This window comes from Megalops cyprinoides, chromosome 1 (genome assembly GCF_013368585.1).
Source record: "Megalops cyprinoides isolate fMegCyp1 chromosome 1, fMegCyp1.pri, whole genome shotgun sequence".
NCBI classification, from domain to species: Eukaryota; Metazoa; Chordata; class Actinopteri; order Elopiformes; family Megalopidae; genus Megalops; species Megalops cyprinoides.
The window spans coordinates 60599278-60614751 of record NC_050583.1 but is presented as its reverse complement, the minus strand read 5'-3'; the positions used below and the strand labels follow the sequence as shown (position 1 = coordinate 60614751).

The following is a 15474-nucleotide window of genomic DNA, read 5'->3' as shown; positions in this document are numbered from 1 at the left end:
CCGAACATAAACTACTTCAAATGGCTGATGTTCAAGACTGCTGAAATATTTTTCTAACGAATAGTTTGAGCTCTGCAGCTGGTTAAAACACTAACTTTTCATTTTAATTTCTGCTGGACAGTATTAAATATTGTATTAGACAAAGTACAGTACCTGCTAGATTGCAGTTATGCTCTATATAGGTAGTAAGTAGTTTTGTTGTGTGATAACACGTGAACAATAATGATGAATGAAGTGGTTCATTTTTGTGAATTAATGCACTTTAAAATGTTTTAAAATCTGAGTGCATTACTTAAAGATGCAGTATAATTATTCAAACTCAGCACATTATTTATTGAATGGACATTTTTTATTTATAATTATTTAATATTTTTTTACGTACCTGTTATGCATAATATGTAACACTGTCTGTCACAAGAGTAGTTTATGTGCTGCTAGAGCATTCGCAAATAGACATTTTCCTTAGGGCTGAGATACAGTGTCTACTTTCATTGTAACAATTGGACAATCTGTTTGTTACTATTTAAGACTAAATCCAAGCTGATTTTGTATTCAAGATTTGAAATTAAAAAATCAAATTGGCCAGATTACCATCTGACCCAGTTTGGAAGCCCAACAACAGATGGAAATGTCTGTAAAAGGAATTAATGGCTTGTATGAAATGGAAATGACTGTGTAAATCTTATGAATCAACAACAAGGATTAATCAGGTTGTCTGTTTAATTAAGAGTTTTGAGCAAAGTGGTTTTGAGATCTGAAGGATTGCCCTATGTAAGTAAAGGCAATTCTTTTTGATGGTATTAAGTAGTCCTGGCTAATGCCTGCTTTGATTGATGGATTTATGGCATAAGCCATAGACATTTCCTTTTGGTTCGAGGCCCACAGGTAGATGAAATGACGGGCTGGCAAATCCTGAATACATGAACACCCTTAATTACATTCCTTGCCTGAATTTGGTGACCTCTTGTGATTGATAGCTGTTACTGCAACATTAATATTTTGACATGTTGCTCCCACAAACAAAACAAAACAAAAGTATGTATCAACATAACTGTACATAAATCAAATGTTTCCAAGTAGCATTGCAACTAAATTATTATTTTATAGACATTTTATCAACTTATTTGGCAAACTTATTTTTCCACCTTCAAATCTCAAATTACTCCTCTAATGCTGTATACTGCAACTTTAGCAATAATGGACACTTCTTATGTCGTTATTGGCCTTTATATAATGCCTGATTATATACTTATTTATTTTTTTAAGAACCAGATTTCTTGCCTAAATGCGTTAGGACAATCACAATGAAGAATCATAATTCAGATATTGTGCTATGAAATGTTACACATTTGTGGAAAATAGTCCCTAAAATGCAATTCAACTGAACTGAAATTTTGAGGATAGTATTGATCCATAGCACGGTAAAAATAAAAGGAAACTAATCTGTGATATAAACATTGGGGATTATGCCATTGCTGAAAATGACATTACAAGTACTAGATTGTCACAAAGAAGTTCACACAGTCTTAGGAATTAACAAAGTAATTGCTGTGGTACTTTAATTATGTAAAGGTCAATGTTAAAATAATGCATAGAATGTAAGTTTTTCCCTGACTAATTCCCCTAGTGTCCCGGCTCCCTTTGACGAAGGCATTATATAAACGTGTTAATTCACTCTAACGTTTAGATCAGCACATATTAATGGAAATGGCTTTTTTTTAGTTAATTGAAACGTATACTGCTTGTTTGCATCTCTAAATTCACAAGGGAATTTTAATTATATAGTCGTGCTAAACCTTTCATACTATTATGTTGTGTAGCAGTTAGTCTTTTATGTTTTCTTTTTCATTTGATTTTTATTCAGTTTTGGTTGTTTGAATGATATGAAATTTTTCCCTTTTGTATTTTGCATAGTCCAGAAATTGTAATAATGAGGAAATGTGCAATAGAAAATGGGCATCTCACCACAATATTAGAAACAAATCTTTTTGTTAAATGGATTTTATATTTATACTAAAAATACAAAACCCTTCTATCTGAGATAAGCCGGAATATGCATGCAAAATGGAGATTGGTTTATACACCAGAAGAATTATCATTGCATGGCATTTCTCGATTGAACAGGACAACATTAAGACGTGGAATATACAGTTACTGTACATTAGGGCAGTTGTTAAGATCACTTCATGAATTTAAACCACGTCACATCAGAAATACGTAATCCTTGTATAAACAAGTGCTACATGAATATCAGTACTTATGCTAACCAAAATAGGTTTTGTTGTATTGATATGCTGTGTCATCTTCCATGTTATGCCTTCCAGGTGACATAACTGTGGCATACCAATAACATTAATAACAGTGTTGGTTGGCACAGGTACAAAGGAGCTTTTGTTATGTAATGGCCCTGCAATTGTTGAATGGAAACCAATGCATACCAATGGTCAGGAAACAAAACTGGATTTAAAATAACAGAAGAAAATATTGCAAATTATGAGTGAAAAACACGTTTCGTTAAGTCATTCAAGCCAAATTATGAGTGAAAAACACGTTTCTTTAAGTCATTCAAGCCTATTAGAAGGCCCCCCTTATAGCTGTCCATTGAACTGTGAATAGCACGACACGAATCAATGACTTCAGTGGTAATTGGGATGCCATATGTTTTCAGCTCTGCCCGACCAGTGGAGTTTCAGGCAGCTCAGTTATGTTCATAATTCCACCAAATGCCACAACCGTGTGTGTGTGTGTGTGTGTGTCTGTATATGTTTGCGTGCGTGCGTGCGTGCGTGCGTGCGTGTGTGTCTGTGTGTGTCTGTGTGTGGTTGTCTGTCTGGAATACATTCCTCTATTACCATGACAATGGCACTTTCACATTTCACAAGACATTGTGAATGTGAGTTACATTACATTTGAAAGACTTATAAATTACATTTATGAATCATCTGAGAATTACAGTTTAGTGTCACTACATATGTTTAAATTCAAAATTTGCTGAGGACATTGGTTTGTGTGTTGACTATCACAGTTCAAGCCAATTTATTCAAGATGTGTATAATTGTATGCATTGAAGTACTGTAGCCCCTAATGGACTCAGGTTCAGAGTAGTCATAAATGGACAGCCATGTCTCTAATAGGGTTGTTGGATCCACAAAAAGAGTATCTTCATTCTTGGTTTTGCAGTATCACTGGGGAACATGCCTCTGTTTTGTCAAGCCTTCCCTACCATAAATGCAGACTGAGAGGGTTTCAAATGCTTACAAATGCAGTCAATTTATTCTGTGTAATGTGCATTAGATGGTGGAGACCTTGTGTCTTAAGCTGGACCCTCATTGAGTTTTAACTTTGGTTTAGAGCAAAGAGTGTTTACATTGAGTTCCTGCCACCACATAGGGGGTTCTTTTGTCAAGGTGAACCAGTCATGTCTGAGTAAATGGATTTAGACAGACTACATTTGAGGAGTCCACCAAGCGAAGCAGAATCTCTGGTACAACGCACAACATCTCTTTTTTTTCAAGAACAAATTATAAAGGCCTCTCAGCCATGACAGCCTACAAGGTTGGTAATCAGAGCTTTAACGCAAACTGTTCCTTCCTTCAGCCTTCAGGCCATTGTCCTTAAGCCTGTCCTTAAGTGTGCTGTCGCCTTCAACTCCATTTCTGGCTTTGGGCGGCGCCTTCCCCCCGTTTACCGCCATGTTCCTTTGCAGCGCTTACAGAGGAGTCCGCAGTGGCTAGCCGCTTCTTGTTGTGAAGGGTGAATTTGTCAAATGTCTGAGTACGAGCTTGAGGTCTGAGAGTGCGTAGCGATGGTTTGCGTGCTGGTGTGTCGCGCGAGGGTGAAATTGAGGTCAAAGATGGGCTTGATTTATTGATGCGTAGGAGTAGAGAAGCTGTGAGAGATGCGAGCTGGGGAGTCACCCAGAGACTGGGCCACGTTGTAGCAGTGCATGCACTTCTGAGGAGTGTATTTTTGATGTTGTCACTCATTCCGAGGGTCCTTGATCATTATAAGCATGCGCAACATTCTGATCAGGGAGGGTAAATGTGTCTTGCACATGACCCACTGCACTTGTTAATTGGACTGGAAGTGTGTGCACTGGGGTTAGAAAATCTCATTTTCTGTACATTTTTGTTAGTGCAGTTACTTAAATGTCTAAAACGATTCATGCTTGAAATTTTAATGCACAGAGAAAACAGAAATTATGGAACAGCAAGGGGCTAATACAACATGAATGAGAGCAGTATTAAAACTGATAGAGACGCTAACATTGAATTATTCACTAAGTGCAGTTTTTGTTTAGGCTTTTTTATGCTTCTGTTCCTAACACAAGCTGCCTGATTTCCTACGATCTAATTTGATGATTGTAGGATCCCTAATGAAATCAGGAGAATGCTGGGAGGACAGGCCGTGGAGAGGCGTGAGGAGAAAGTTAGTTGCATGTGTGTGTCTGTGTGTGTGGTGTTGGGAGATGTCTGAGGGATTATGCAAGTCTTTTTATTTTCGCTTTGAGGGGTTATGGGATTCATTGAAAGAAACCAGGGAGAAGAACGCAAGCTAACAAAAAGTGCTAGTGCTGGGCTTAAGAGTGAGATGCTGTAACGCTGACTGCACTAAGCTCTGTTTAACATAGGAAGCATTGCAGCGGGTGTCTAACGTTGTATGTGAGGGTGAGAAAAGGGAACATGGCTGGTTGGCTTTTATTTCTGTCTGTACTGACTCACTGTCCTAACTGCCACAGTCCACTCTAATGAGGTACAGGTGCCTAAAACCTATTTTTACTCCGTATGTGCACAGCAGATGGTTGAAGGAATGAAAGGGACATTTCAAAATGAAAATAAACCCCTATCTAGACAAAAGTTGATTTATGTATTCGTTGTCAGAACTACATGTGAGACTAGCAACACTCAGCTGACTTGCTTTTTAGACATGGCTCTTCAGAGTGCACATAAATTATGCCTACCAATAAAGGCCCTAGCTCTAAGTCTCCAAACCAAAGTTAAAATTTGAGGGATTGAAAATTTAAAACTAACAAACCCATTAAATATTAATGATGGTCAAATCCCAATTTGCCAGCTTCTGTAACACCATACCATATGACTCAAGGACCAAATGTAGTTCTAACAATCTTACTTGCATGACGAAAATCTTTATATTTTCCATTATGCTTATGCAACATTTTGTTAACTTAGAGGCAGCTCCTGCTTGCAAAAGAAAAAGTAGGTGGGAATGATTTTTTTGTTTTATTTAGACACCGGTTAAGTGTCCTCATTGTAATACTGCTGTGTTGTAACCATGCTTAATGTGCAAGAGAAGGGAGGAATCAAAAGTTATTTTGCAATTGTTATTTGTTATGAAATCTGTACGGTTGGCATTGGGGCAGGTTAATTGAATTGAGTTAATTTGAAAAACTATCAGAAAAAACCCAACTCACATACACATTTCATTTGGAAACAGGTGGCTGCCTTTTTACAGTTCATTTTGAAAAATATTTTTGTTTTGTTTTGTTTTACTCTTTTTGTATCTCGTTCATGTTTACATTGTATCTTGCATTGCCCTAAAGAAAAACACTATAAAAATGTATCACCATTGTTTATCTTACTCTCTTGTCCTCACTTTCTGTTTGGCATATTCATGTACGAGATATTTGTAGACATTTTCATATCACTAGTTCTGAAACACGCTTGCTACATATGCAGCACATTGTACTCGTATTTTACAAGTTAAAGTAAATGGCTTTATAAACAGATGCACCATATCTAGCGGTATAGCGCTGCATGAGGAGGAGAGGTGCTGTCGGCTGTAAATGATGACGAATGACCTTGAAAGGCCGCGCAGGGGATGAACACAAACGTTCGAGTAATGGTCACACGCGGCAGGCTCCATTTACCCCTGAAAGATAGAATGTGAAACAGAGGAACTCTATTGAGACAGATGCAAGCTTGCGGATACATTTATCATGCACGGGTTTGTAAATACGGAGCAACTGTGTTTCCCCCTCCACAGTCTGCAAGAATATTATCCACTCAAGAGACAGTTACTGTGGTTACAGATGCCTTGGAAGTGTATTTCATGATCACTAGGTGGCAGTCTGAGACCTGTTAGCAGATGTAGTCCTTAGATTGAAGCCCCTTGTTGGGTTTAATGGCGCTCGGTGCGGTATCCACTCTCCATGTACATTTATCTCATCAGTTTAGATATTCTTCATAGACACACATTTTTCCCCATCTTACCGCCGTCTTTCATCAACATGTTAATGTGTTGACTTGAGAAAAATGTTAATCGTAAGATGTAGGGGCTGTCAGCAGAATGCCAGAATGACATCAATACTTAGACCAACTGGTGCGGATATTGTTTTGACTGCTGAAAATTATGCATATGATAAAGAGCCTTCCTATTTTCCTGATTTGAATGGAATGTTTTTGTTTTTTTTTTTTTTTTTTGACCGCACCGATTATTGCCGTGCTGCCTCAGATCTGATCATGTGCAATTAATCAAAATCTAGTTACTCCCTGCGATGATGTGAGGTTGTACAGTAATTTCATTCCAGTTCCATTCCCTTCTCGTGTCATCGGTTTTCAACCACGGAATAAGAGGATTATTTTGACAAGTGCACCTATGGTGTTTGTGCTGTATGCGCACAGCAACAGAAACGTGGACTTTTAATCCGCTTTTATTGAGCACTACATTGCACATCAAGTGTATGCACATGCTTCAGCTGCAAACCGCAGATCCCAGTACAGCTGTACCATCTGTACACACCAGTCTTACTTGGCCTCAAATAGAGGTCACATTTTTACTGTGTGAATTAAAAATGAAATACAAAAATTTCGCAGGAACTGTCTTAAAAAAGAAAGACCTCTAGATTTTTAAGAGAACTGAAATGGCTCCATCTTTATGCCTCACCTCCCACCCCAATTTTTACACTACACTTAAATTTTACACCTCTGCAGGGGGGCAGCATAGGGCACATATGAGTCCAGTACAGCATATCTACACCATACATTTTACAGCATGACTGACAGCAGCTGATGTTACTGGACATTTAGTTTTATATCATATACAGAACCATTATATTTTAGGCTATATGATAATGAGCTATGGTTTTTTAATTACTCAGCCTAAGACATGTTTTTAATCTTTCCAGTTTGACTACTGACCAACTTCTTCATTTTTTTTTTCTTTTTTTAATCTCACATATTTTATCTATGCCAGCCAAGTTTGTATTTTGGTATCTAAAAACAGAAGCGTTTAGTTAAACTTAGTTGTTGAAGTCAATGACAAATTGCAAAGTGGGAGGATTGAATGGCCCTTTCGTTAATTCAGTGTCTATTTATTTTCATAGTTGCAGCAGCGATGAAAATTTCAAGCTACTGAGCACTATGACAGAGATTCTGGTTACAGTGTACTAATATGTTTCATAGAAACTGGAAAGTGGATGAAGATGGAAAAAAAGGCTTGATGCACAAGGCAGCTGAAACACATCTGGAAAGTTTATTGACAGCCACAATCGCCTGACTCACACAGCGAACAAAATTTACGGACAGAGCACTTAGAACTAATTTTAAATGAACGCAAAATACTTCAGCGGTATTTCGATATCTGAGTTACAAAACAACTTTAAAATGAGGATGACGTTTATTCTCAAACTGGACTCACTTTTACGGGGAAAATGATTTCCTGTTCTTCTCAGTAATGCTTGCATGAACATGTCCTGTGTTTTGGTCCCATTGTTCACTTATAAGGGAACAAGTGAACAATACACATGGATAATACAGACTCTGTGTTTGGAGATCTTTGAACATAGTGATTGTCAAGCTTCTGGGGTTTTTCCAGCTGCAAAGAACTTCATGTGCCTACTGAGTACAGTGTTGTGTAGAATTTGACTGAAAGGACCCATATGAAATTAAAGAAAGAAAAAGGAAACCAAAGTTCTTATGCTTCATAGAAATCGGTCAAACTAGGTAAAGTGACATAAATAAAAGTACAAAAAAGGGTACGAATGAAATCAAAAGGGACTGCCACACAATTTAGCAAATATAATAAAACTGGTCAATTTTGTAGTTTGGGAATAATTTAATGAAATGCAGGCCTTGGCTTTAAAGGGCATGAAAGGTTCATCGCTGCAAAAAGTAATTAAGCCCAGGGCAAGCGCGAGGTTGGACGTGCTGAGCAAGTGTATCTCAGTGTATCTCAGTGCGTACAGGCTGTCTACTTGGGGCGTGCTTTGCACTTCCAGCCAACACTTTTCCTGAATTTCATTTTGTAATAAGCATTTAATGGTTTCAGGTAAATTGGAAATAAATTTCCAAGTAACTTTAACACTGTAGCATGTAAAATAACTACAATAGGATGAAATAGTGATGATTTTTCAGACAGAGACTTTGGGAACCCTTCTTCTTACCTAGACCTAACCACTTTTCTCCCAGTACTTGATGTTACCTTGTCTTTGTGACAGATGGTTGCCTCAAACTCAAAATATCAAAATATCTTTCTTTAGTGTACTCCAGTAATGGAAGTGAGGCTTCATGAACTCCAAAATGTGAGGAGCTATTATATGACAATAATTACAATCTAATTTGAACGATTCATAATATTTTGTGTTGGAGAACAAGGCAACTTGATTGGTTTATGCGTCAGTGACTGATGCATGATGCAGCAACTGTGGTAATTCCACCCACAATATGGTGCTTGAAGGTTTGCTCGCCCATTGCTAGCAAACAAGTCTAAGTCAAGGGCTGCATTTCTTTAAATGTGTAACAGTGCGATTTTGAACACATACGTTCATTCAGATGGAACAGATGTAATTCAGCAACTGTAAATTCCACACATACACACACATACATACATAAACATACCTCTCTGACATTTAAGTGACAAATATATAGTAATAAATCAATGGCAAAATAAATAATCCTATTTTACAGCAAATAGTGAACATTTTCCTCAGAATAAAATAAAATGTTTTTTTAGTTGAGGAAGATAAACATCTATTTCATCATGGACACATTTGGTCAGAGATAGAGTTTCAGCAGAAAATTAAAGGGATATCATAAAAGTCCAAATATCAAAGGACTGCATTAACAATTTATAAAGAACAATTAGGATTTTTTTTAAAGTGACATAAAGCATAATCTCACAATGTTTACCTTCAAACTAAATGTGAAAGCTGCACAAACAGGAAGGACTTTAAAAGGGCTAAAACTAGAAATAAATTAAATAGCCAAAATATTTTGGATACTTGTATCGAGAAATTAATTGTATCTACTAGCCTGAGTCCCTCTCAACCTATGGGATATTTTAAAGCAAGAAAATAATTGGAATGAGTATTAAATTTAACGTTAATGTTTACATATAAATCTTTACGGCGTTAATTCTACATATTTCACTCCGCTGTTATTGAGCAATGTCTAATCAAATATATAGTAAAGTATTGCTGAAAGACAAAAAAGACCTCCTGTACAGTTTTCTAAAAAAAAAAAAAATGAGATGATTATTTTTATGTTATCAATAGTTCAGAAAACAGATAATGCAACCACAGCCTAAATAAGCTAAACAATGTACAAACTATAAAAAGGTGACAAAATACATTTTCCTGATACTTCTGCCATAACTAAGGAGTTGCTTTTCAAAATATTGTAAATTAACATTCAATTGCGAATGACCACTTCAAGCAAAAACCTATAACTTTAACCATAACATATGCCTTAAAAATGTACTGTACGCAGGTGGTTTTCAGCATTTGCCCAAAAGACAGCAAACACTTTAGCAGCATATATTCAAGCCTCAGTTTTAATTGTATATTACATTGTGAAGCCAGCTGTCCCATAAAAAGTTCCACCCCTGTTTTCTCAGTATGCACAATATCGGGTGCCTGGTGAGCATTGCCTTGAATGTTTTTTTTTTTTTTTTTAACAGACAATTTTCATAATCTCTTTTACATCAGCACATTACAGAGAAACAGCTTTAAACATTTCTCATACTTTTACAGTCTCACAGGCATCATGGGAAAACCTGAAGTTAGGACAGGCAAGTTAAAAAGATAGCCTGTCAAAGTCTACCTGAATGAGTTCCTGCAACACAAACTACTTTGAAAAGGTCAGCTGAAGGTCGACACATATGGCTAATTTTTTTTTTTCCACGCCCAAACTGAGCTTGGACATTTTATGATACCTTCAAATCTGACCATTCCATATTTCCTCTTGTCCATAGATTGGTAGTATGGAGTTGACTACTGTGATTTTGTCCACCCTTACCTTTGCTCTTTATATGCAGTACACCTGCACCTGCAATTTCATGTGGATATAAAATACAGGGAAAATGACATAATTTTGAATTTTAAAGTTATTTAACATCCTCTTGCAGATGTATGCAAGGCAACTCAATAGGCTTTTTTTCTACAAGATTACACCCACTGAATTAAAATTACAAAGAGCCCTCTGTCTAAATTTCCATATATTAAAACAAAGGTGTAAGAGGAAAAACCTAACATGTAAATTACTATTAATGTCCTGTTATTAATGACTGATTTACCAGAAAGCCTAACCTACAGGGTTTCTAATACTGCGGCAGGAGATCTCACAGTATTCTTTGGAAGCTGCTTTGCTGAATCAGCTCTCAAGATTCCCAGTGCTAGCACATACATGCTTTTGAAGATCTGTCATCCAGTTGTTACAATCGTTGTGTTAGTGTGTGTGTAAAGATTATGTCCAGTATGTTGAACACGGCCCCTAACGAAGTACTGTAGCCTTTCAACACAGTCAAAACCATGAATATGTAGCTTGCCACATTTACGACCATTTGCATTGCTGCATTTTAAATAATACAACCCACTCTTGCATGACATGTTGCTTGGTGATAATTTGAAATGATTTCCAATGACAATTCTATGGAATAGCCTAAAAATGGAGTACAGGTACATATCACTATACACAGGAGAGAGCAAGGAATATAATAAATGGGCACCAAAGAGAAAACCATACTGATGATGGGATGGTTTACAATAGGGTTTGTAATATGTTCCTCCCAGTTGTCAGTAACCATGTTTTTGCAATTTTTCTTTTTCATGACAGTATCTGCTGTCATTTAAAACATCATATCTATATTCATCCACAGCAGTAAACAGACCTTAGCAGTCACACTACACCATGGAATATTTGGTATCTGCTTGCCAGCATGATAAAACAAGGATTCACAAAACAAGCAAATGCCTTTCGGTAACAACAGCCTTTTCTGTAAGTTAAGGCTAGAGACTGGCTGGAGGCCTTGTCCTCCCTTACTGCCCATGACTACATTCTCCTTGTTATGTATATCGTTTCTAAAGCCATTCTGAACAGATTCCCAAGAGGTCCTAAATCGTTAGCTCAATATCCGGGTTCACAGTGCATCGGGTCGTGTCAGGAGGCTTTGCCCTGGCTTTTGGCTATTAAGTCTAAGTGCTCTTGGGGATCTGACTTGGTGGTGAAGCTGTCTGTCTTATCTGTGATCAGTGCTGAGAAATGTCTGCACCATCTGACATCCTTGCATCAGGGCTGCAACCTCTGTCTAATAAGTTGTACCTCCACATGACATGTGTGGCTGTGATGATCAATCCATGACGGGCTTCTATACAATGGAGAGCACGAAAAAAGACTGTACTCTATTGTGCTGTATAATCTTATAGATGGTATGGATGAATGGCATGGTAACATAGCAACTAGCAGACAGCAGGAAGCAATGCAGCTTTACGATTATTTTTTTTGCTACAGTCTTCAGACACTTGTTGCCTACTAAACAAAATAAAGGTGCCAGTGATCTACCATAAATCCTTCAGTACAAAGCGCTGCATCTGCAAAACAACATTAACATTCGCTGTATGGAGGTTAACACAACTTTAAGGATCACTATAGTGCCATTTCTTGTGGAGGGTCTTAGGAGGTTCTCTTCTTTGATTCTGCCTCAATCCTACACAGACAAAAGTTGTGAGACATGGAGGCGTTTCCCAAAAGGGTTTCATAAAGCTGAGTTTCAACCACTTGTGGTCTATAGGGATGCTTTCACTTCCTCCGACCTGGTTGGGTGATTTTTTTTTTTTTTTTTTTACCTCAAATGAACCGGTTAGGAGGAGGATTTGCTGGTTTGAAAAATACATTTTCCACCTGCCACTTTCATCCAGACTTCAGCAGAAATAAAGGGCATTTATGAAAGACCTCATCTATTTCCACACAGACAGACTGGTTCTGTCTCATGTGGCTCTGACAGTGATAAGAAATGTTAATCTCCTGTATGGCCGAACTTGTTTGCTTCTTTAAATGTCTTTGAAACTTTGAATCCCTGGAGATTAGTTTTTTTTCCTTCTCAAAGACCGTGTAAGCTCTAACAAAGTGCATCGCATAATACATGCGAAATTTAAACAAACCTCGGTGAGTCAAACCTCACAAATTGCAGAAATAATGACTGCCTTTGATGGAAAATACCATGGTACGCCAGAGCGAAATACCCTGAACAAGTTTTTCCTCCACTTTGTCAATATCTGCTGTTCGGGTCAGGGGGACACCCAGGGAGAATAGGGGGTCTACGTGCTTCGGTAGGTCTTTATAATGTCTTTGATGGCCCTCCTGCAAATGGGGCAACAGGCATTAGCCATTTTCTTCAGCTTCAGGCCGCAGGTGTAGCAGAGACACATGTGCCCGCAAGCATAGATCACTGTGTCCACCATGTTCTCATAGCAGATGGAGCATTCGTCGCTCCAGGACCCAGAGCCTGAAGGGAAGGTTGGGGACTTGGGAAGGCTGATCGGAGAGCTGGGAGTCGTTCCTGCAAAGCGAGAAAAAGTGAGTTTTCTTGAACAAAAATATAACACAGAGAGTACAAAATCAATACATAAATATAAAAATCAATAAATGTCAGTTTTTTAAAGGTTCTGGGATTATACTGTCCAATTTCAAATGGACTATCTGAACACTAAAGGTACTGAGGTCATCTTGGCCAGTGCTAGACTAACATACGGACTATTGTTTCATCTCTTGCAAATAATACAAAGTGTTCCTTGGGAATGACACTTCTGCTCGATACTGGAATGTGTCCTCAATGCAGGGATTTTATTTCTCCTGCATAAAGGCTCAGGCTCAGATTCAGAACTTTGAATGAGGAAGATTGAATTGGGGTGGTAGTGAAGATAAGAGAGAGGCGGGCTCTGTCGCTGACCTGCGGCGGAGCTGCAGAAGGCCCCGGAACAGCTGCTGTTCAGGGCTGGCTCTGAGCCCCCGCTGCACAGTCCGATGGGGGTGTTGGGAGAGGAAGAGGGGGAGCTGGGGGCGGATGGCCCTCGAGGGTCGGACAGGTGAGTCGAGCCTGGAAGAACAGACGAGCCTCTTGTTAATGTAGAAAGAAAAAAAAAATGCTTTTCACGATTCCACTGAATCTTTGCAGGTATACTCCAGATGACAGATTGCATTGCTCTCTCTGGGAGTTGTGTGTAGAGTAACGGCAGGCCCCTTCCTTCCTTTTCTCATGCTGGATCCTGGGCAAAGGGAAGAGACTTGGTTTTTTTTCTGAATAAGAACACTGGCTGCCGTCATTCCCATCATGCCAGGCACAACCAGCAGAATGATAACATTTTTCTAACAATTTGTAATAGCTTCTTACCAGGCTGAATGAATTCCTGATCAGACTTATTATTTCTTATAATCATACTTATAATCAACAAGAAAGGTAAAGCATGTTTAATCATGACTCAAACATATTCTAATTGACAAGCTAGCTTCATGGCTGTGAAATGAGTTAGGCTGGGGCTGGCTCCATTTTTTCAGGGCTGTGTGTGTGTTGGTTTTTGTTTCAATGAGAACTCCTGACTTACTTGTTCTGATTAGTTTTCCATTGCCAATCCCCTAATTTACACTGCAGTAAAAAAATATTTAGTATAGGGGCATATGGTGCAAGTTTGATCCTAATATATGATGTATCATTTGCAAAAAGGTTTGAAAAAAGGAAGAAGAAAGATGTAATAACTGGGTTAATTATGTAATGAAGACCAGAGGTTGGAGTAAAACCCAGAATACACGTACCTCTACATGAATTGAGTTTGACACCCCTGAGTTAGAGGTGACCAAGACAGAGATCCAAGCCATTTTTCAAAGGCACGGAACACAGAATTTAATTTCCTGCACACATAGGCCAAGATGGCGGTGGATCAAAACGGCACCATTTCCACCTGTTTTAGCATAGCAAATTGCACAGAGACCAAACACTTTTTCTGAATTTGTGGGGCGTGCATACATATCCAAACATCATTACTCTGTTACCGTCTTGTCGCTGCCAATATCCCATGGTTATGACATGTGGATAATTGTTTTCTCCAACAGCTTAGTGGTTGACAGCCTACTGTTCTGTGCATATGGATGCAATGAGTTGCGCCTTGCTGAGTGTATATATTGCAATTGCAGAAGGAAAACAAGCAAAATTGCTTGCAGTATAACATTAATCTCATGTCTACAGCCATTACAATAACTTCAGACTGAAGCATCAGGGATGTACAGTACCCCAGCTGCCTAAGTAAAAAAGTGTAATTACTGTACAAAAATACATTAAAAAATGTATATAAAAATATATGTAAATTAAAATGACTTATTTTGTTAAAGCATACAATGTTTTGTTAAAAATGATTGTCTACATATAACTTCTAGACTCTAAAACCATTTCTAAATAGAATATAGACTATCTAGCTCAAGCATGGAAAGAATGCAAAGCATGCCATGCCTGCTGGAGTACAGAGGGCATTAATGGTGACACCAGGAGACAACACTGGATAGTAAACATTGCCGAGGACACACTGACATCTTGCATGTGACGCTCCGCAGCTGGATCTCCACTGAAACAGGCTGCATTGATTAGTTGCATTGGTTACTTTAACTTTTTGACCATGGCAGCATGCAGTCTGGCGTACTGTAAGTACTGTATTCACAAAGTACACATATCCCAAAAATCACGTCAATTGCACCGTGTTAGAGGCAAGGCGGGGCATTGACCCAGCTTCATCCTTGATCAGCTTACATGGGTGATATTTCTGGAGCTGGCTAAGGCTGGCGTGCAGAATGTGTGTGTGTGTGGGGGGGGGGGGGGGGGGGCAGCGTTTGTGTACACATGCATTTCCCTGGTGCAGACGTTGTGGCGGCTCAGCGAATCAGCCTGGTATTAGCAGGGAGTCCGCAGGGACTGTGTGCCACCTAGATCCTGCCTGGGCAGGGGATCTTCATCAGGCTGTGTCTGTGATCCCTGATGGGGCAGGCGTGGCATTCCTCACACTGAAGCATCTGACGGCCAACAGTCCAACCATACCAGTGACAGCTGACCTGGGGACAGTAAGTCCTGGCTTCGCTTGTTTTCACCCCTCTCTGCTCAGAGATAAAAGAGAGCGGTGCAAACAGCCGGGCTTTGACTGTCTAATAATTTTGTCTTTTCAAAACCAAAGTAGGCTCCCCCAAGTCCCAGTGTTATGAG

General features: G+C 38.7%; 1 protein-coding gene across 2 annotated transcripts in view; it reads right to left on the bottom strand.

Annotated features, from left to right (window-relative positions):
- Positions 1-12520: 12520 nt before the first annotated feature.
- neurl1aa (neuralized E3 ubiquitin protein ligase 1Aa) overlaps positions 12521-15474 on the bottom strand; it is a 62767-nt gene continuing 59813 nt past the window's right edge. For both annotated transcript variants that reach the window (XM_036542018.1, XM_036542010.1), the window contains exons 5-6: positions 13183-13329; positions 12521-12792 (exon numbers count right to left, since the gene is read on the bottom strand). In XM_036542018.1, the coding sequence (XP_036397911.1) occupies positions 12551-12792; positions 13183-13329 (389 nt within the window). In that variant the 3' untranslated portion in view covers positions 12521-12550. The remainder of the gene's footprint in view (positions 12793-13182; positions 13330-15474) is intronic.